At 48.3% G+C, this 22,450-nt stretch overlaps 1 protein-coding gene across 1 annotated transcript; it reads right to left on the bottom strand.

The window, feature by feature from the left end:
* Positions 1-1,395: 1,395 nt before the first annotated feature.
* Positions 1,396-16,919, bottom strand: LOC146593265 (uncharacterized). Its single transcript, XM_085309702.1, has 9 exons — positions 16,738-16,919; positions 12,662-13,141; positions 11,287-11,422; positions 8,887-8,975; positions 8,142-8,205; positions 7,215-7,303; positions 5,902-6,014; positions 4,758-4,914; positions 1,396-1,728 (listed from the first exon to the last, which is right to left on the bottom strand). Exons 1-9 carry the CDS (start codon positions 16,790-16,792, stop codon positions 1,577-1,579), a joined length of 1,335 nt encoding a protein of 444 aa, XP_085165828.1. The 5' UTR covers positions 16,793-16,919; the 3' UTR covers positions 1,396-1,576.
* Between the last annotated feature and the right edge of the window lie 5,531 nt (positions 16,920-22,450).

The following is a 22,450-nucleotide window of genomic DNA, read 5'->3' as shown; positions in this document are numbered from 1 at the left end:
TTATTTTTCTTTTTTAGCTTTTTTTTTTTGCTTAGGTCTAGTTTGACTTCAGAGTGGAATCTTCTGTCTGCCTGGGTTTTTTTTTTTTGGGGGGGGGGGAGTTGTTTTTAGAATATTTCTGAAAAAAAGTGCTTTGATATCATTAGGAAAAATAACTTGTTTTGTCCATGCTTAAAAACAAAAAAAATCACTGTTCTGTTGCAGGAATCTGGTGCCCTGCATCAGGATTGGGTCCTTTTACTGCTCTTTCGGAAAGCTGTGGTTTTTGCCAAGGTAGAGACTTCATGCCCGCAGAGGAGACAGCGTGAGCATCCGTGGGTGCGCGGGGATGCTCTGCCTGCACCACGCATGCTCTTTTCACTGGTGCTTTCCAAGCTGGTGAAGCGACACAACCAGCTGGTCTGTTCAGGGCTGTGCACCACCCAATACATGTATGAATTTCACCTTAGGGGAAGAAGGGAGGCAACAAGATGAGCAAGGTAGTAGATGCCAGGTGCTGATTTCATGGGGCAGCTGAGGTTGACTCCATTGCAGCRGATGGGTGTTTCTAAGTGCCTGCTATGATGGCAAGAGTTCAAAGGGTAATGAAGACAAGGTGCAGAAAGCTAAACATAACAGAGTAGGATAGGGAGAACATCGCAAAGCAGAGCTTTAAGAAGAAGTAAACCAGCCTAMAGGATTTGAAATCATGCCTGCAAAATACAAATCAAATCCATTTAACAGATGGCACAGTCAGCTGGACCAGCTACACTGGAGCATGCTTGGAGGCAGGAGTGGCTGCAGCTCCATGCAGTGAGAACAGGTACAAATCACATATATTGCTACCGGCAGCAAAGGGGGCATTGGCTCATGATGAATCCGTTGTCAAGGATAAGGTCAGGAGCAATGCTGTCAGGTACATGAGTGTGGAAGGCACTTCTGGTGAATCACTGGGCAGCAGCGTGGCCGCTTGAAACGGTTGTGGGGAGTCTTCTGGCTTATCATCAGTGGGGCAGCGCTTGCCTAAAGCTTTGAGTTGCTTAAGTCCAAGACTTACTTAAACAAACATTATTTTATGTGGTTTTCCCACAGCTGAGAGAGAAAAATTCCTTGACTYACCCTTGCTTAAGGTAAAATTTTGAGGATGGTGAGAAAAGAATCTGCACACTCTTAAAAGGAAGCACGCTCCTGTTAGTGCCTGCTGAGGTCGGAAAGGGCTTATATTGCAGGAATGCTAATAATTTGTACAGCTGATCTTCACTCACTCTGTAGAGCTGACCRTTAAAATGGAGGGGGTACAGTAGTTATTCCTGAGGAAAAGAGAAAACTCTTTGTGAGTGAAGTCTGGAATTGCAGGGAGATGCAATTTGGTTATTCAGTCTATTTTAGAACCAAAGTCATCTGGGTTAGCACAAGTAGTCACAACTCATAAATGATTTATTTGCATTTCTGTGCAGTTGCAGTTAGTACAATTAAATATGTTGGCTACATAGGTTGAAATAGGTTGATCGTGCTTAACATTTTGCCCATACACACAAATCCATATTGCCATACAGAAAAGTGAGCTGAAAGCTTGTTGGTAACATTTTGCAGCCTGCTACCAMCCAGTGTATACTGGTTCTGTGTGCTCCATCACACCATACGTTGTGTGTTGTCCTGATCCTTTTGGTAACAGTAGAGACTTCAAAGACCTCTTCCTATATTCTTGCCTTCTCTTCAGAATCATCAGAAAGATAGCAAGGATTCCACCTGGAATATCAGGAATGATAATTACTTTCAGATGGGAAGGCAAGATGGCAGGTGATGCTTGTTCTAGGACTTCTTGATTGAAATACTGTTTTTTGGTAATTTATTTTCCTATTTATTGTGTACAGAAAAGTTTTGGATAGCTATAATAACACCCAACTTCGGCACTTAAGCTTTACTCTGAAAGCTGTTGAGAATAGCAGACTATAATGAAATAATTCAGTTACTTGCCTTTGTGCTCTGTTGCTTCCCTTTGTGCTCCTGGTTACTYTCTACTCTGTTGAACTATTATTTTTCACCAGACATCTTAATCAATTGCAGGCTAGTTGCACTTGTGCTATCCTACTGAAGGACCTTGTTGAGAAATTAGTTTGCTCTGTACTGTGCTYATAATGAAGCACCAGAGGCAGCTGACCTAGATTAACCTGGAGTCTAGACTGAAATCAGGACTGTCAGAAAAAATTACTTTTGGGTTGGGCATAGGCACAGAAATAATTGGCAAATATCAAGCACTGTGACTTTGTGTTCTTTTTTTTCTGGCATAAGCCTAATCAGAGAAAATTGACCTCAACAGAATAGCACAAATCTGTCACTGTGGTGCAGTACGTCCAGACAAGTATGTCTGGATCTAGGTTGTGRGAGCAGACAACCTCATGGTAAACAATTGATCTGTTCTACCARCCATGAATTTGATCCCTGAACTCCTACAAAATACTCACTGGTTCTTGTGAGCATGGGCTGTTTCTTTTACTCTTCTGAGCAAACTCTTCGATATGCAGGACTTAGCTGAGGAATGTTGTTTCCTGATGCTCTGACTTGTCTATCAGAAAYGCCGGTTACTTAGACTTTCCCTACACCTCGTGTCTCGTGAGAATACTTCAGGTGTCTGAGGAAGAGCAGTCAACCAGAGTTGCTAGAGCTGTAGCTTCTCCAGACTCTCTCTCTACTGTCCTTTCTCCTCTTACATATCCATACAGTCCTCGAATGTCAGAGAGGATTTTGATCACAGCAGCTAATGCTGATTAGTTATCAGAAAAGCAGCTTTGCCCTCACTCCTCTTCACTGCAGGGAATAAACATCTGTCTCTCTTACCTCCCTCTGCCTTTTGACAACATCRAGCCTGGCAGGGACGACGACTGTTTAGGAGGCAGAGGTGAAGGAGGTGCGTAACGGTTAAGCTAAAGCTTAAACACAGACTCAKGGCTATGTCTTTAACCCTTTAGATTGTCTGGAGGAGGTGAAAGCCTGTGTCAGGATAGCTGGTAACAAGCAGAAATCCCACAGTAACACCACTTGGGCACCTGTGCATAGGAGGTCTGTCTTGGTTTAAATATCTTGCTTCCCAGCTTGCACTTCTGCCTATTTTTTACCACCCATAACAGTAACAGTTGCTTGTCTGCATCTAATTGTTAGCTTTGGTTCAATCTTCTCCCAAATTTAATTTTAAAWTTACAAAAGTCTTGGGTTTTTTTTCTTACTCTGCTAAAACTCCAACAGCTGCATATTCATTGTTTCGGAATCAGCGTTCACCACGCAGCCTCCTTGCAGAGAAGCTCATCCGCCTGTTACCTTCCAGCCTTTTCTCTAAGGAACCAGTTATAGCAAGTATCATCTTGGGTTGGGGGTGCCCCATTTGCTGCATCTGTGCTGATGCCTTTCATGTGGGGTAGAGGGATAGTGTAGTGGTTATCACATCTGCTTTACATGCTGAAGGTCCTGGGTTCAAGCCCCAGCGGAACAAGCACCAGGAAATCTTTGGGAGGTTGGACTAGATGATCTCCAGAGGTCCCTTTCAACCCTGCTGGTTCTGTGATTCTGTGTGAGAACACCTTTGGTTACAAGGTGCACCACACAGGCTGACAACACCCACTCCTACAGGCTCTGCTGTGAGTTTGCCAYGAACTAATCCTCTCCCTAGCAAGGCGGCTGTTTGCTCTATCCAGGAAGTGTCGGGTACCAGAAAGAGCARTAACGCGGCACAGAGAACCTGTTGTCTTTGCATCTCTTTCTCACAGGGGACCCCAGCAGCTGCCCAAATGTTTGTTCCAGGTGCTGCACGTAACACACAGATCAGGAAAAGACCTGATAGCCTGTACCCTCTAGGTGCCTCATCTTTTAAGTATTTGGAAATATCCCAAGTCATCTGGAACATCTCAAGATGTTTCTGTAGCACATTTCCTTTGGCCTCCCCTTGGAAACCTCATATCTGTGATAGGAGGTTACCTGTTTTCCTACTTTGGGGCAGGCAAGATATTTCACATATACTTTAGGGACAATCCAGTACACTCTAGACCAAGCTGAGGCTGACATCTTGAGACACAGGTTTAACTAAAACACACTCTGCTGCAATAAACTTAGGAATCATGGTATCTCAGGAAGTGTGTCATGTTCTAACACACCTGTACTCCAGTTTTCTTCTAGCTAGRCCTTCACAGCAGACACAGACCCTACTGATGTTTCATGCCTCACTTGTGGTGCCTCTGAGCTGCTTTTGAACGGTTAGATCCARTTCCTCAACTGGCCTGAGTCTGAAGGCTGAACCAGCTTCCAGATGACGTATTTCTCTACAGTGTTGACTRGAAAACAAAGTATGTCACAGACATYATCCATRCACCTAAAGTRGTCTGAGTTTCCACTGAGGGAGTTGAAACTACCAGTTTCTATTTGGAGCTGCACATGCTTTTAAGCTGTATTTGACCTGTTAACAATGCTACTATGGTCTGTCTTCAACATTGTCTTTATATATGTGACACCATACATCACTGTGCTTTTGGGCAGTAAGGTAAGGACATGGAAAAACCTAAGGAAGACAATGCACATGAGATGAATTCGAGATCTSCAGCACCTCTAAAGAGAGAAAGTATAACAGATCAAAGAGTAAAAAGAACGAGCTGTTAGAGCATGATTAGAAATGTAGATTTCAGGAAATATAACATGCACCATCCAGAGAATACTGCTGGCRTAACACAGAGGCACCCTAGCTGCAGAGGGGTGGCTGGTTTTAGCAGAGCACAGTGATGACTGGCACTCACCTGCTGTGAAAATGGCCAGGAGGATGATCACCAGAGGGGCCAGCTGGCAGGAGTCTCCTGACTTGTAAAGAAACACCTCCATGCAATACTCAGGCTCAGTGCTGCCAGGAGGGCAGAAGGCATCAGCAGGACACTTGACTGGGTTCACATCTGGGCTCTGCCCGAAGGGAAGAGTGAGTTACTCAAACAGGAAAGACTGCAGCAAGTTAAGAACTGCCTCTGCACTAAGCATAGAGTGATAAAARCCTCTTCGAGCAGGGGCTTGGCAGATACATGCTGGGAAGGACTGCTTTAGGAAGCACCCACYGCCTTGCTGTCTCAGAAGAGAGATTTTTAGGTGTGACCTCAGTTCCCACATGAAGCTCTTGGTGAACCAAGACAAGGCAGAGGCAGAACTAATGACGGCTGCTACCACAACAGTCTGGCAACCAGCAATCTTACAGTATCAGTTTTAACTGCTGGTGCTACTGCTGCTTCTCTCTTCCCCTCATCTCCTTGAGCTGAGGTGGAGCTACGTGCACGCTGAGTGGGGACGAGAGCTGGGTGAAGTGATCCCTCGCTCTAGCAAAGGAGCGAAGCCAGGGCTGTTGCATGCATGGGCTGTTTGTCCTGCAAAGCTGGGGTCTGCGCCCAGACCAAGGGTTTTAAGTGTGCAGCTGGGCTCCAGCGCTGCCTTCCCCACTGGGGCAGGGACTGGCCTTCAAACAGTGGGGCAAGAGAGGGCTGTGGGCACGTGGGCAGTGTGCAAGCACCTTTGCAAATGGCATTACTGGTAATACGTGAGAAGCAACACTTCAGCACTGAAAAAGAGGGGAAAAATAACCAAGAAATGGTCAGCCTGTCTGCCCCTGTGGTGTTACTCAGAGCAGGGTGAAGAGCAGCAAGGCTCCATATAAAGCATGCCCATGCACCAAATAGCCTAATTAATGGATACACCATCCTCTAACTTTGCCCTGATGGCCTATTGGGAAGCTTCAAGTGCAAAACAAAGCCCAGCTCCTGGTATCACAATTTTAACCAYCTCCCTTTAGATAGTTAAAAAAGGAAACAGTTTTAGATGAAAATGGTGTTAAAGTATATTTAACTTGTTACAGAACAGCTATATTTATTAATCTAGACTGTAAATCAGCTATTGGAGACTCACAGGACAGTAGTGATTTTCTGGGCACAGGTCACAGCTCTCCTTGCCCTGCTGTAATTGGTATTCTCCTGCCTTGCAGAGCTTGCATCCGTTATCATTGGGACCTTTGAACGTACCTAAACAGCAAATAAGCACAAARTTAAAATCTGGGACTAGACCCTGGGGCCTTTACAATTGCATATGGATGATTTGTCTTTGCAAGTCAGATGGARAAAGACCATCAAATGCTTCATGTGCATCACAAAAGCTGAGCATGAAATTTGGTCCTTGCTCAGAGGAAAAGGGYGAGGAAGGTGCACAGCAAGAGGGAAGAAATACTTTGTCATTTTAGATCTAGCAAATAGAGTAAGTTTAAGTACTTTGAGTAGTGTGAAGTGGGTTTAGTACCTAGCTGTGGCTCTAACACAGCRGGAAAGTTAGAGCTGGAGGTCAGCAGGGTATTTCATACATGCTAATTCTGGATTCAGACATTTTCTAGCTCTTTGAAACTTGCTGAGTGAAGCTGAAAGCACAGTTCAGTTCTCGGGGCTTTGTAARGACGATGAGCCACTAAAGCCATGCGTCTCAGAGTGATTAATGCTTTTTTCCGTATGTTAAAACACAACTTGACTATAAAAATTCATTCTAGAGGGGAGGCTCTCCATCAGTGATTGCTAGAGCACTCCATCATCTCACTGCCTCACCTGTGTCATCTGATGTTAGTTAAGACGGCAAAGAAATGAGTCAGTTCCTCATTTTCCCCTCACCAAATCTCCTCTTCACCACTGCTCTTTCCCAGCCTTAGGCTATGCCCTGCCCAGGAGCCATGGCCCCAGGCAGAGTGCACACCGTCCCCTAGCTCTCCAAGCACCCCTGCAGCACTAACACATCTGGTTTTATCAGCAAAACCAACACCGCTGACAAAAATAGTTTTCCTAGAATGGTATCTACCCAAGTATCTACCTGGGCTCCTGACAGCCCCATCCTGCAGATGAAGGACACTCCTCAGAGGAAGTTAACTACACTAGCAGGAAGACCTAGTGCAGATGTGGCCTCAGCAGCATTTTGAATCCACMGTATGAAACCCCGTGGCTACAGGCAAACAGGCCTCTGGCTGATAGCAACTCCAGCAGCAGGCCCTGGCCAACTAGGAGGGACTAAAAACCAGCAGCACTTCTCCAYCTCTGATGACAAAGGTTTGCTCTGCAAATGTCAGGGGGGGTGTTCATGCTGGAGTAGTCTTGGACGCAAAACAGCCCTTCTGCAGGTTCTGGTGTTGAAGTTGTGCATTCTCAGCTAGGCTCTTGTGGTCCCCCAACCTCCACTGCATTTGTTACCTGGGTGGCAAGGTGTGCACTCCTCAGATGCCTTGTGACGAGCCTCCTTCCCACCAGGGCAAGCTAGACACATGGTGCAGCTGGTGGTGCTGAGGGGAGGAGAGAGAAATCAGCATGGCAAGCAGGTCCAAGACCAACCCAACCCACTGAAGCCCACTCACTTATTTATAACATGCACTTATTTATCTATGCACAAGCTGAGCCTCAGTTCTCTGGTGTCTACCAGGAGATGAGCCTCTGCCATTTTGCAGGCATCCATGACGTCTCTCTGCAGCATGGTTTCTCCCATATTGAATTAGGGTTGAGCACATGATAGCATTTCTCTCCTCTCTTTATTTGCATGAAGCTTGGAGGAMCTTTGTGTCTCTGAAGTTCCTATCCCTTAGCAAGTGTGACTGAAAAYGGTCAATGGATACTCAAGCTGGGAGAGCTGGACACGCAATACAGTTGCACGAGCCCTGGAGTGCAGCTCTGCTGAACCACGGTTAAATTGCCAGAGATCAGCTGGGTAACATGGCACAGGCCATCTCCGGGTAAGGGCAGAYGAGGGTAAACATTCACGTCAGCTCACGTACTTCGGATTTGATAGGAGGTGTTTCTGAGGCTGGCTCCGAGCCGAAACCCTCCTGCGCAGCACCTGGGCCACCTCTGCCTCCAACCAGCCTCTGGGACAGCTAAGGGGGTTGTTGGAGCGACTGATCCCAAACCACGCACAGGCTAACAAGCCTAAAAAGTCACTCCTGGTTCAACCCTAAACCTGCTGGCTGCATCTCCCCGGTGCTCAGCAGCGGTATCTGCTCAGCTGGAAAGTCACCGTGCCTTTCCGATTGCCAGTACAGCCGGTCTTTTTAGCCCGTCGACTGCTACCAGGAGGGAGCTGGCCCTCCCCAGCCCGCAGACCGCCGCGGCCACGCGCACGTTCCTTACTTGCAAAACGATCCAGGCAGGCAAGGCAGGCAAAAGGCCGCGTTTTGCTGCGAGCTGAAATACCCTGAGGGAGGGAAGAATAAGCTTTCGGGACCTCCCGGCCAAATCGGCGCTCGGCTCCGGGGCGGCAGGGCGCAGGCTCTCGGGGGACGCCGGTCCCCCCAGGAGCGCCCGGCTTGGGGAGGGAGCCGACTTCGCCGCTGCGCCCATCACCGCGGCGAGGGAGGAGGATCAGGGCGCCCGCGCCGGGAGACGGGCTGGAAGCGGCACGGTGGCGAGATCCACCCGCTCACCGCTCCCCCGCGGGCGGGTTCGCGGGGGACGCTGCACCGCTGCCGCCGAGCGGAGCTTCCTCCCGGCCCCCCCAGACGACGGACACGACCCAGCTCTCGGCCGAGCCCTCGGCACGCGCTCGTCAGGCTCTTGCGTAAGTAAACGCTGGTCTGTTTTGAACACGCCGTAACACCGTGGGAGGAAAACATTCTGCAATGGGCTTTCATTGTACCATTAGTATCAGTTTACTGCAAATGGGAACATGACTTGGTGAGAGATCAGTTCTTTCCTTTTTAATAAAAATGTCAATAACAGAATGGGAAGAGATCTACTATTCTATTTTTGGCCTGAACAAAATAACCTGTTTACTCTTCGGTGCTTTCATTCCACCTGGTAATTGCATCTGATGATGGTAAAAGCATCATGTATTCTGATGAAAATGTATCTGGACTGAATACGCATCCAAACCTACCTTTCTGGCATGCGCTGCAGGCTGCAGCCCCAGACTCGTTAGCGTAAGAGCCAGGCGGACAGGGAGAGCATGCGATGCTCCTCCGAAAACTGGGAGGGAATTGAGAAGAGGTTTAGTGCTATTTCAGGTCACTGCAGCTTCTATTCTCTTTAGCTGCTTAAGAGGAGACGGAAGAACACAGCTCTTCGTTTCACTAAGTCTAGAAATAGAGCAATTATAACGAAGGAGCTCAGGCAGAAAAAACAACAGTTAGAACCTGCCTGAATATTAAAGGTCCAAGTTAAGAAATGAAGTTTACCATTTCGTTAATGCCAGCAGTGTCCTGTACCCTCTCTGGGCTCTGTGGAAAGTTACAGGTTTCCAATTCTGAAGTTCTGGCCTCAAAACTTATTGTAATGAGGTTTCAAAATCTGGTGTTAAAGTCAGCCTCTTAAATCCACACATTGGAAAGGTGCTTGATGTCCGGCACCTATTATGGATTTTAAAGAGAGCTGCTCCCTTGTTGAAAGTCAGGTCAGCTAATAGTCAAAAAAAAGAGCCAGACCATTGGCRCTGCCGTGTGAAAGTCCTGACCTTAAACATCAGAAACTGTGGGAAAGGGGATGCTGTACACTAGACCTTGGGGAGGAGGAGAAAAAACAGGTAAGGCAGAGAAAGAGGAAAGCTACTGCATTCGTCACCAATAGAGCCAACTCCTCACCAACAAGAAGTATGCCTGTAAAACAATTTAWTAACGCACCACAGGATGCTTTGGTGGAAAACAAGGATATGCTCTTCAAGTCCTTTGGAAACCCCAAGGCTGAGCAAGATTTGTGAACTGGAAACATAGCAAATGCTTTGCTTAAACTAATGCAGGGTCTGCATCAGCTGGAGCTGCTCAAGGCTCAGGGGACACCAGATTCTCCAAATATAGCAAAAATGGTAAAACGACCCAATTGCAGCCCAGCACAGCGTGGCCAGCTGCCACAGTGACAGTCACATGCACTGTGCCCAGGCAAGGTGACCCCAGCCCCTTCCCACACCGTTCTTCCTTCCCGTCTCCCYGCTCCTCCAGCACGTGCAAATCCAGCTGCCACTTCCCCACCCTCCCTCCTCGGTAGCAGCAGGAGGTTCAGCCCCGGTTCGGCCATGCCCTCGCCCACATCCCAGCTGATATGCTCGCTGAGGACYGATTCAGATTTCTAAAGCACTTGGGGAGAAATAAGGTATCTCTGTGTCTCCAACAGACACAGAAGATATTGGATACACGGAGGGAAAATCAGGAGGGGAAACAGCCTGAGCARCAAGTGCAGGCATCTCGGGARCTGTAGGACACTTACAGAGTGAGAAAGGAGCTGCTGACTACCCGTGGCCCTGGTGCCCAGGTTAGCTACCCCAGCAAAGGTTGACTGCATGGGTCTGCCTCGAGCAGCACCATGCAGCGATCACCCCATGGGATGACCCTCAAGGCTTCGTACGTGAGGAAAAGCAGYATCTCCTTGCAGCAGCATCTCAGCAGCTGCTGAGCCCAGATGAGCAGAGGACAGGAATGCTTTCAGCAGGACATCCAGGCCACCAAGACACCATGAAACCGTCTGCAAGCTTTTGCCAGCCACAATGCCTGGTTTCCATCACAGCACGGGGCAGATACTCAGGTCACACGAGGCAAAAGCTGAGGAGCCTGCAGAGACTCAAGGTGAATCTGAGAAGGCCACACAAAATCCCAAAGTCTGGCAAACGAGGAATCACAGAATGGTTGCGGYTGGAAGGGACCTCTGAAGAGCATCTAGTCCAACCCCCTGTTCAAATAGGGTCCTGATTAACCAGAAAGCCTGGTTAAATGGTGAGGCCAGGCTTCTGGCCAAGACTGACACAGTGAGGAAAAGCTAACAATTAAAACAACTTAGCATGCTGCAGTCAGCGGTGACTAGAACATGATGAGACCTTACCGCAAAATATGGACTAAGAAAATCAATTTGCAAAGCACAGAGGAAGATGGTCTCTTCCAGGAGGAAAGATACAGGTGAAAGCTGAAGAGCTGAACCCCACGCCTTGCTCCCAGAAGTCCCTCAGTCACAGAAAACTCATTTTCCCCTTATACATATGAAGGGCCACAAAAAGATGTGCATGAGCAACCTGATCCACTTCACCTACTGAGGAGCACATAGCCCCTCTCYACGTGCTGCTGAGCATTTTACAGCACAAAGCCACCGCAGCAGATGAAAATCAGACCAGCCAACCCTGGGCTTCTCTTTCTTTTGGGTGAGTAAAACCTTGCACTTTCCACTGAGAAACAGYTATGCCAGCACTTTTCCCAAAGCCCAAAGGAGGAGATATTGGAGGAAAGTGTTTTGAGGAAGACTGCAGGCAATTCATGTTTCCAGCCATGTTGGCCACCTCAGCAGAGGCTCAGTCACTCACCTGGCGTAATACCCCTGCGGACACGGCACACACGACCGTTGGCCACTCAGAGGCTGGTAGTGGCCCACAGGGCAGGGGATGCAGTCAGTGGGGCCTGCGCAGGAGCCCTGCGAGCAGCACGAGCAGCTCAGGGTGCCTAAATCAAAAAAAAAAAAAAAAAAGTCAAGATCAAGACTGCAACGCTTTGCTTAGCCCCAATTCAACCCCTCTGCTCAGAGGTACTGGTCGCTGCAAAGAACGTGGAAGCGTTTGTCTTGCTGGACAGGTTGAGCCCAATCTTAGGGTTGGAAAAGCAGAACGTTATTACTAATGATGCTGTTGGGCATCATTAGCGAGCTGAAGAACAGCCGTAAAATTATCTTAGGTCTCAAGTTTATCAACACGGCTTTCTGGTAATTACAAAGACTGCTTTTTCCTCTTTTAATCTGAAGGAACAAGAGTTTTTTCCTCGTCCCCCTCCTGAAAACATACACCCCTTTCGATTTCCGATTAACTCAGGCTTGTGAAAAGCAGAAATAAAGCAGAAAATACCAAAGCTGAGACTCTGCCTTAACCAGAAACAGACTCTCTTTGAGCACGGGTAACACAATATTCCCGCTGGATGTAAGCATTAGCATTTTTTGCTCCACAAGAAGCAGCGCGATCTACACAGCAGAGTTGCGTGGGACCTGCCGCAACGGCACGCACCAGTCTGTCATCCCACCTCCTGCAGGAACCGCTCCCTGGCACTGCGGCAGCAGCGTAGGAGCAAGAAGAGACCCTGCGACAAGCGCCCAGCATACCAGGGCAGAGGGAATTTCCACCTGCCCTCGGCAGAGACACCCTAAAGCGTCCGCTCTGGATACTCCTCCCTTTAAAAGTGCCCTGCAGAGTGTGGAAGCAAGCAGAAAAAGGCATTGCTTTTATTTTGTTGTTTAAAACCATCTCACAATAACTTCTGAGAAGCATCATACCATGCACTCCTGCCTGCGGCAGAGCGGTAATTGGTACCAGCGGGGTGATTTCTCGAGCCCAGGCGAAAGGCTGTTTCTACAGCAGAGGTTCTCTTTCAACCATTTGAAAGAGAAAATTAGAAGCTTCTCTTGTATTTCTTGTACATAAAAACAACATCCTCCCACCAACAAATTAAGCTGCACTTGCGTTAGGCTTTACGGTCACAGTCCTACCACTTCTTCATCACACCAAGGAAACTTTGGGAAGTCTGATAAGTAACAAGCCCAGCAAAGATGGAGTCTTTAACTTCAGAGAGCTGTAACAAATTAATTCCCCTTCCTGCTCCTTGTCCTCTGAGACAAGGACACGCACCCTTTTTACCTCCCTTTACTTTCCACTTTTCCACATAACACAAGGAGCTGGGGTGAGCATAGACTCCTACCATCGTTGGGAAACGTCCCTGGGGAACAGCGTTCACACGCTGTCACGTTCACCCTGCTGCAGCCCGAGGGCTCCGAGGTGGTGAGGAACGGAGCTGCGGATGGGACACCAGSAGACACTGTCACAGCCAGATAGGAGGACAGGGCACTGCTGGGCACAGTGGTGGACACGCGAGAGGTGCTCATGCTCGCAGAAGCGAGTGCTGTCGCCTCCACGGTGGTGGACAGAACTGGAGCTGATGCTCCCATGGTTGGGTCAGCAGACGGCACTCCCGGGGATGCAGTAAGGTTTGGTGTGGCAGAAGCTGCTCCAGCTGAGAACGTCGTAGCAGAAACTGGGGGTGCAGAGGCCGAGGCTGCAGTTGTGTTGGGAGGCACTGGTGCTGAGGCAGCAGTAGGGACCTGGSTGGCCACTGCACTGGGAGGCACTGGTGTTGAGGCAATAGGAACCTGCAGAGTGGTTGTCTGGCCTAAAGCAATACCTAACAGAAGAAAAAAAAACATTGTTAGTGGCCAAGTCTCTCCCTTTAGTAGGTTTAGTAGGTTTTCCACTACAGGGCTTTACTAATTGCTTAACTTATGTTTCCTTGCTTGGTGCCCAGRAAACCTCTGCTCTGCTACTTTCGACTAAGAGCAATACAGAAACCAGGGAGTCAACATCATTGGCACACAAGAGATGTATCAAAGAAATAAATTAGAGGATCTCTGAGGTTGCAACTCAGTAGATGCCAGTGTTGAGGACATCTGATTCTCCAAGATACAAGGTTTTGAGAATGATTCAAAACACCTGATCTTGCTAGCAGCAGCTGTTTGAGACATGTGACAATCTGAATTAGGATGCTTGTCAAGTAGCTAGCTGTTTTACCCTATCTCAGTTAAAAGGATCAGGAAAGAAAAGTCATGAGTTTGGGATATTTTTAAGCTGTTCTGGAGATCCATCCAGTGACCAGAAGGGGACATGCCTGCAGGCCTTAACTTCCCTTAATTCTGTGAACTTCCTCCTCCTGTAAGAGCAGGAGCATTTCTTTTCAGCTGAAGCTGGGAAGCTGTAATCTTGAGAGCATTTAGGGAATTACTGCAGTTCGAGTTGTTTTGCTGTGACCTGTAACAGACTGAAACGTTGCCTGCTGATGAGAGTGAGATCCAGCGATCATGAGGGATGTTTCCCAGGCTCGGGATGGAAGACAGACCCATAAAGCTAAAATCGAAAGTCTCAGAGTCACAGAATGGTTGAGGCTGGAAGGGACCTCTGGAGATCACCTAGTCCAACCTCCCCTGCTTGAGCRGGGGGGCCCAAAGCGCATTGGTTTTGATTTAGCAATATAGTACCAAGCGAAAAAACAAAATAGTCAGGTCCTGCCACAGGAGGAGCTGTCGCACCGGCTCGGCTCGGGAAGTCAGGGCAGGGGGGTATTTTATCCTGCGCAATATCTGCGGCTTCTGAAAACACACAACTTCATATAGCATCAGTATGCAACTACCACCTTGATTTTTTCCCCTGAGTGCCTTCATAGCATAAACCTTCAATTTTTCTGTCTAAAGTTTATGTCAGTTAGTGGAAGTCACAGACAGACAAGCTATGTCCAGTCTCTCTCTTGGAAGAATTATACACACAACCAGCTGAAAAACAAGCTAAATAGCTCTGAAAGTAAAGGACTGACTGAATTACCAGGAATGCCAATTTGAATAAAGTAGCAAAGCTAGGGAGAAACCTAGCAGGTTTTGCAGCACGTTGTATAAGAACAACTCCAGGTTGCGTCGGGTTGTCTTTTCAGAGCAGCGGGGCGATGCTGGCCGGGCGAGCACGCGCGCCCGGAGCCGCTTCTCGCCGTGCCGGTCCAGCCCGCGCGCGGGTGCTAGGCCACCGCAGCGAGCGGGCCGGCTGCATTGAAGCAGCTCTGGTAGGGAAAACTAGAGGGCTATTTTAAGAAAGCGCTCTAGGGTTTGCAAGGCAGAAAGCAGCATGCACAAGAGCAGCRAGATAGGAGAACAGGGTGAAAACTCGGAGAGGCAACACAGCCTAGCAGCTGCGGCACGAGCACCAGACGGCTGCAAAAACTTGGGTCGCTGCAACATTTTTCCCAACCTAACTCCTCCCCRAGCTCTTGGTTTCTCTCTCTCAGGCCGTGCTTGCCGTCTGTCTGCACGGCGCTGGGCACCAGGGATATTAGTGCTTAGCGCTCCGGCGGTGTAAACACCACCGCCCTGCAGACTAAGTTGGCTGGTCACACTGATTAAATTTCTAGCAAAATCAGGAYGCTGAATAAAAGAGTCCTTACAAATCTGCAATCACCTGGAAACTGCCCATTCAGAGTGCGCTCTCCTGTGTGTATACCAACTCCTTGGCACTCAACCAAGAACCTCCCCCCCAGCCTTTCCATAACTACTTGGTGTAAAGCGGCAGATGAGCACGCAGCTGCCCAGGCCACATCCCACATCTGGCCACAGCCTCCAAAACAGACAGGGAATTTAACCACGATCCTTCTGTTGCACATTTGTTTGCTGCAGGTCCAAGCCTAAGCAAGCTGCAGCCCCCTGAGCTGGTCCTACACAGGCAGAGCAGCTCTGCAGCACCGGCAGGGAACAGCGGCAGCTCAGCCCAGGGCTCAGATACGAGATTCTCCTTTTTGGACTCACCTGCCTTAAGGGCTGAAATCAACCTGCTTCCCTTTCCTTGTATGTGGCAAGAAGCCGAGTCAGTCCCAATTGCTATTAAGCTAACCTCAGAGTGAACTTCRGCAGTAATTCCAGGGCACCATGAAGTTCTCCTGGGCAGCTCTTTCAGAAGGACCACAATGATCACGATGTCCCATCTCCCACACAGCAGCCAGTCCCCAGCATTTGCTCAGCTGTCAGCCAGAGACACAGCAGGGGATTTGCAAAACTTCAGCAGYCATCTCAACAACGTTTGAGGGCAAATACTTTATAAATTCACTTAAACAAGTTTTTGAAAAAAAAAGATGTAGCGAGGCAGGGTAAAATTAGTTCTGAGCATTTAGTGAACGTGGGCGAYGCTTTGTTTCGCTAGTTATAGCATCAGAGCTACGAAAAAACAGTACTTAACCTGTCCAGCTACATCTGGCTGTTTTCTTCTCCTGCAGTCACTGTCTACACTGGGGAGCACTGATTTGGTTTCTACAGGTTTTCTTCATTTTTAAGGGGCACTATATCAACAAAAATATCTCCATAGACACTTTAGGGATGRGTCTTTTTTTTTGCTGCCTTGGCACAGTATTTTAAGAGCCTTGAGGATGCCGCAGGTGGTTACTGAGCTCTTAAACACAGTGCTAAACCCCCCTGATTTACAAGACATGCAGCCCCACCGACTTGTGAGGCACATGGATGCTGGCTGAGAACTCATGAAATGCAGAAATATGATGGACACCCCTTTAACTTCTCTTCTTTTGGTCTGGCACAACTGCAGAGTACGCTACTCTGGAAAAACAAACCATTCAAGGGAAACAACACAAAGCCACGTCAATAGTTAGGTATGTAGTTGAAGAAGATCCTTGTTTAACTCAGTAGGTGAATAATTGTCTTCCCCAATTTAACTTTGAGAGTGTGCCAGACTCAAGTTAGTAATGCATTATACGCTCAGGCTGTCCTGGATACAGGTGGCTAAGATAAGGYTTGCCAGGTGATAGCTCAGAGCAGCTTTGCCCAGCACCGAGCAGCGCTCTGAAGTGCAAACTTGCCTATTCCAGCGAAGCAGCAGGACTGAGGGGTTTGCCCTCTGGCAAGGCAGACTGCCCCAGCCAGGGCCGAAYGCAAGCACGCTGCTGCGAGGAGGAGGAGCAGGACAGCACCGTACCTAAAGAGCTCCCAGCTGCACGTGGCCAGGTGTGTCCTGCAGTGAACCTGACCCGACAGCTAGAGTTAGCTAGTAGAGTAGCAGAGTTATTTTCTGGACAAACATGATTATATGAAAAGAGCCAAAAAGGAGCAGATAGAGACATAATTACAAAAGCATTTCAGACATTTTTATATGCCTCACTTTCCCTCATAATCCAAAACTCCTCCTCCAGCAAGTGTCCCTGGGCTCAGCCAGCAAGGTGAATGCCACTCCAGGAGGACTTACCTGTCAGCCATGCTGTGGTTAAGCTCCAAAGCAGAGGAGAGGGCCAGGCACTCATTTTTCCCTGAGGAGCAGCACAGTTTGTCAAAAGGCAAGATCAGCAGCCAATCTCCTAGGTCTCACTGCTTCTTCTACTCTGTTTTTGCACTCAGTGTTGTCACCTGACTCATGATCATGCGGCTCAGTCAAATCACACACACACACACCCCAACAAAGGGGGATTTATACTCAGAGACTGTAACAGGTCTTATGGGGAAGTTAAGGGCTTTTCCAGAGTGTAGTGCAAACTAAAATACCAGGCAGAGGGAAAATCTAACCTAGTCTAATCTGTTTCTATGGTGCTCAGAAATACACGTGAGAAAAGTGCCCTGGAGGAAGCACACGGCTGAGTAAGGCCGCGCAGGCGAGTTGCACGGAAAGCCTTGCACCTGGCTGCTGGCCAGTCCCCCACAATCTTGTCAAAAGACAGRACTTCATTCYTTGATGTCCAGGATGTCCTAAAAAGAGAAGAACAAGAAGAAAAATAACCCAAGAACCACCCCTCACAGTTCAAATCAGCTTGCGCTTTGACTGAGGCTGATTGCGGTGCAACCAAAATTCATCCTCGGCGCAGTTCAGTGCGTTCCCAATTAGCATTCAAGATGTCAAACCTGATGCATCCAGCTGTTGAGACCAGGATCAAGCTAACTGATCCTGATGATGATTTGAAGGTGGGGGGTTGCATTCAGTGAGATCCCATCCCCTTTTCCATGCATCTTTACTAGTGACTGCTCTCCTTGCTGTTTATGCCCCGAGGCTAAGTCCCGCTGTTTGTGCCTGCTCGCTCGCTGTCCTGGACTCCAGCCCTCTTCTGTTTTAGATGTTTGCACTTTGCTCACAGGGCAACCGCTCTGTCATGAGATCACAGCTGTAGAGATTTTGCTGAAAAAGGCATTGCCTGTACAATCTGAAAAACGAGTACAACGTAGTCACCCAGCTCGAAACGTTGTGAGCTGACGGTTTGTAAGCTTTAAGCTGAAACCCCCTCGCTGCCGTACAGGCATGTGCGTGCGCTTGCCCGCGTTGCACAGACACTGCCTGCATGGGTTGGAGGACCATGCAAACGGAGGTTTCTCACAGGATCGCCATCCTGCATAGTCCAGGACCACCTCCCACATGAGCTGCACATGAAGACACGTAGCTCCCTGCTAGGAGACGCCAGGCTCCTACAGCAGCCTGCCAGACCCCGTGCAAATACCTCTTCCAGTGCCTGCAGCTCTGCTGAGCACTCCTCATCTTTGCATCTCCGGTAGTAAGTCTCTCGATACACTTGTAAGACTAAGGCCTGGTGGGAGCTGCGGGAAGAGAGGGCAGCCACCCTCTTGGCTGCCCTCGCAAAGGCAGCATGGCCCGCTCCCTCCAGCTTGCACAACCTGCAGACAGTGCTGTGGGGGCGGGGAGCTGCCTGCAGCCGGCGGGTGGGAAGCAGGCAAGTGCTTGAACACGTACCCGGAAGGCTTTACACGATGGGGCTGTGCACGCACATTTCCCTTGCCGCCCTCTGGGGACCCTCTGTTCGCTTTCAAAAACCCAGGTTTAGGTGGATCGAAGCTAGCTGACTTCCAGTGCCAAATACATTCTCAGCCTGAATCGCTTTCTCCTAGTAGGTACCAGGTATGGATGTACATCCCCCAGGCCCAGCACTTAGCCCCAGCAACTTTGCAGCTCCSTACTAGTAGCTCCTTGTGGAGACACTGCTTTTGTACTCTGGACAAGGCATTTTCACAGGTCTGGCCTTTCCCTGCAGGTAGGCAAGCTTTCAGCGTGGTATTTCTCACCTCAGTTTCATGGGTCTTACAAGTTTTTATGCTGGGTTTTTGATTCCTTTCCACCTCTGTCTTCATAAGCAACTCTGATCTATTGCACAGACCCACATGTGGCCATCCAGCTCTTCCCCTCCTCTTGAAAAAAGAAAAGCTGCACGTCCGTCAGCTCAGCTGATGGGATGAGGACCTGCAGTGCTGCGCAGCGTCTGCAGAAAAAGCATCACAGAATGAAGCAGCTCTCTGCTAGCACATGGTAAGTCATCAGTTATGACCAGATGAGCTCAGCATCTAAAACCTGCCAGGGAAGAAACATTTGTGTACAAATGAAATACTATCAACAACTACCCTGTAAAATGAGGTTTATTCTACCAGAGAAGAGYTGCTGATGATGTATCAGTATTCTCTATACCGTGAGTTACACAGAGCTCCCCCCACCCCATTTGTGAGGAGCCTTCCCTCTATCCCCAAACCTCAGGGGCAAGTTACCCTTTGGCCAGGCCAACACTTGGGAGAGAAAGGGAAATTTCATCTTACCYCCTTTCCATGCCATTCAAAGCGTCCTCTCGGATGAGTTATCTGAGCCCAGCTWGGAGGCGAGGCAGGCTTGTTTCTCTCAGTTGCCTTAAACAACTAGGTGAGTTTGAAATACTCTGACAGAAAAGGTCAGTGCCAGGAAGTACAAATAGGTTCATTTATAAACTTCTGGGCTGTCTTGGCTTGTCTCTGTTGAGATTAAATACTTTTGCTAGTTGATTCACAGGATAAAAGCAGCACAAGCAATCAAAGGTGATGTCCTAGGCTGGTGCAGGGCTCTCTTCTTAGTTCTGCCGCTCTTCTCCAGGCTATGAGCCTTGTATCCCAAACCAGGCAGCCACTGCTCCTCTCCCCGGGGGGCTCAGACCTTTGCTGGCTCCTTCCAGGCCAGAGGAAGCAGCAGGAATGTYTTCTCCCAAGAACACAGCTTTCTGCATCAAGTACGCCAGCAGTTTGTACCAACCCGCCCGCTTTGCCTAGCCTAGTGAAGCAAGTCACAACCATTTCGGAAGGGGAGCAGTAAAGCGATAACTATCCAGGCATTACAACACTAAGGGCCCCCCACGACTGTGACCCAGCTGGCTGCAAAGCACTAGGGAAGCAGACGCTCAAGTGACCTGTTTGTTTACGAGGGAATCTACTTACTTATTTAACAAGAGAGCGGAGAGTCGCTCAAGCGCTGCTCCCCTGCGCAGCGCCAAGCGTGAGCTGTCAAGCATGAGTAATGGGAGCTGCCACCACCCCAGCCACCCTGGCTCTCGTTAACTGGGATGTGTGGGAAGAAATTCCAGGTGTCCCAGAATCCCATCCACAGCAAGGGTGGTAAAACAGGAATGCATGAACTGAGAGTGGACCGACATACCTATTGATCTGAAAATGGTGACAGTCACTAGGGGAAGCTCTAAGGTCAAGTCTATTAGTTGCCAGCAGGAAACAGCAGTAAATTAAAGGAAGGATCACTTTATTCTTATATTTTTTTCTTAGGTTCTTTCCTTAACTATCCACTAGTCACCACTGTCACTGCTAGGATCCTGGACCTCAGTCACTTGCTCTGATGCCATATGACCACCATGCTCCAAGCTGAGCAAGCTACCACAAAACCACGTTGTTCCTGCTAAACTGCGGGAAATTGTGGTCCTTGGGTGTACTGCCCGCAGCTACTCGAGAAGGTTACAGCTACAGTCCTTTGGCAGTGTATTCCTGATTTGCACCTTATCACTGGGCTACTACCAGAGTGGGGGCTGCCTGCAAGATAGTCAGGTATGAAGTTAAAGGCAATTGTTTTGACAAGTGCTTTTATTAAAGAAAATTACATTTCTTCAAGCAATGCAGCTTGCAAGCATATTCCAATGATACCACAACCTGGCTGTGTAGAGAGGAGATACCAACTGCAAGGTATCATTTCCTTCTCTGCAGAGACAAAAGCACTTAAACATGCCTGACAGCTATGGGAGACATTATTCCCATTTTCAAGATTGGGAAGCAATTGGGAATCTAAAACATCCTCTTCAGATGCAAGGTCCTTTCAGAACCTAGGTCACAAACCGACCCTCACAGAACAGCACAGGAATTCAGAGTTTAGGAACACAGGCCATTTAGTCAATCTGCAAATATGCAATGYAAATTCAACTAAGATCTTAAATAACAATTCTCCAAAGCCTCTTTGGTAGCTTACCAGCAAAACAGKAATGAACATAGGCAGTGGGTGAGCTTCTCAATCACAGAAACCTTTGCTACAGAAGTATGATCAGACTCCATGCGGTCTCCAAGTCTCTAGATCTTGATTCAGTGAGCAGGAAGGCAGCCACTAGAAATTGGCTTCATTTCAGGTGGGAAGAGAAATTCCATCATATTGTTCTGCTCATAAACAATACTAAAATCCAGCTTTGTGACCAAAAAAAGAGCCAAGACACTTCTACACAAATAAGAAAGAATAAAAAGTAAAGCAAAGCAGTTGGGACTCCCAGARGAATTTACACGTCTTGATTTTTTGTGAGAGACATTAAAATCTATACCTGCCCAGACGGCCACATGATGGCACTACAGCTTTAGAGAGTGAAGACACATAACTACACTTCAGGAAGGAAGATGAGGAAGGGGGAGGGAGCAGCATTAAAAAAAATGGATTTTTTTCCCCTCTAAACTGCACCAGCAAAATCCTTCAGAGTTCTGCAAATGGAAGAATAAAATACACAGAAGGGAAGTATAAGGAATCTAATTAATAAAAAAAATTATAAAAATCATCCTGAAACAATTACCTCAAAACTCTTCTTTTTAAAGATGCATATCTTTGGGGCTTAGATTTAGAGAGAAATAAAAAAAGAGAATAAAGACAGTCAAAAAAAGGTGGTGTACTGCAGCACAGATCTGATGGCTTAATCAAAACCAAAGGCATTGACCATATGTGAACCGAGTCCAGAAGGAATTGCCCACAATCTGCACAGAACATTTGATTCTTCAATCAGTCCCAATTAGTTAAAAAGSTGTGCTTAAAATACAGCATGTAGGATTTTGAAATGGAGCAGTGTCAGTCTCTCAGCTGTGGTCAGTATTAAGAATGCAGGTCAAACTCATCTGATGCTCTAGGCAGAAAAGAAATTAAATACAYGTGTCAGCTGGCTTGCAGCAGAATACATAGAAAAAAAGTATGATTTAAATGAAATAAACGGAAGTCTCCTGGAAAAAGGGAACAAGTATGTTTATGTGAAGTGTTTTGCTATAAGGGACAGAGTGCCTCCTCAGCAACTTTGCAGATGATCCCAAACTGGGAGGAATGGCGGATACACCTGCCATTCAGAGAGACCTGGACAAGCTGGAGAGGTGGGCAGAGAGGAACCTCMTGAGGTTCAACAAGGGCAAGTGCAGRGTCCTGCMCCTAGGGARAAATAACCCTAGGCACCAGTACAAGCTGGAGGCTGACCTGCTGGAGAGCAGCTCTGCAGAGAAGGACCTGGCAGTGCTGGTGGAGGGCAAGTTGACTATGAGCCAGCAATGTGCCCTTGTGCCCAGGAAGGCCAATGGTCTCCTGGGGTGCATTGGGAAGAGTGTTGCCAGCAGGTCGAGAGAGGTGATCCTGCCCCTCTCCCCAGCCCTGGGGAGGCCTCATCTCGAGTACTGTGTCCAGTTCTGGGCTCTCCAGTACAAGAGAGACATGGAGCTACTGGAGAGAGTCCAGCAGAGGGCTACAAAGATGATCAGAGGGCTGGAGCATCTGCTCTATGAGGAACAGCTGCGAGAGCTGGGCCTCTTCAGCCTGGGGAAGAGAAGCCTGAGGGGGGATCTGATCAATGTCTACAAATAACCTTAAGGGATAGTGTCAAGGGGATGGAGCTGGACTGTTTTCAGTGGTGCCCAGTAACAGGACAAGAGGCAACAGG

This window comes from Rhea americana, unplaced genomic scaffold, assembly GCF_003343005.1.
Source record: "Rhea americana isolate MKP2758 unplaced genomic scaffold, rheAme1 scaffold_30, whole genome shotgun sequence".
Taxonomy (NCBI): Eukaryota; Metazoa; Chordata; class Aves; order Rheiformes; family Rheidae; genus Rhea; species Rhea americana.
This window is presented reverse-complemented; position numbering and strand designations above follow the sequence as displayed.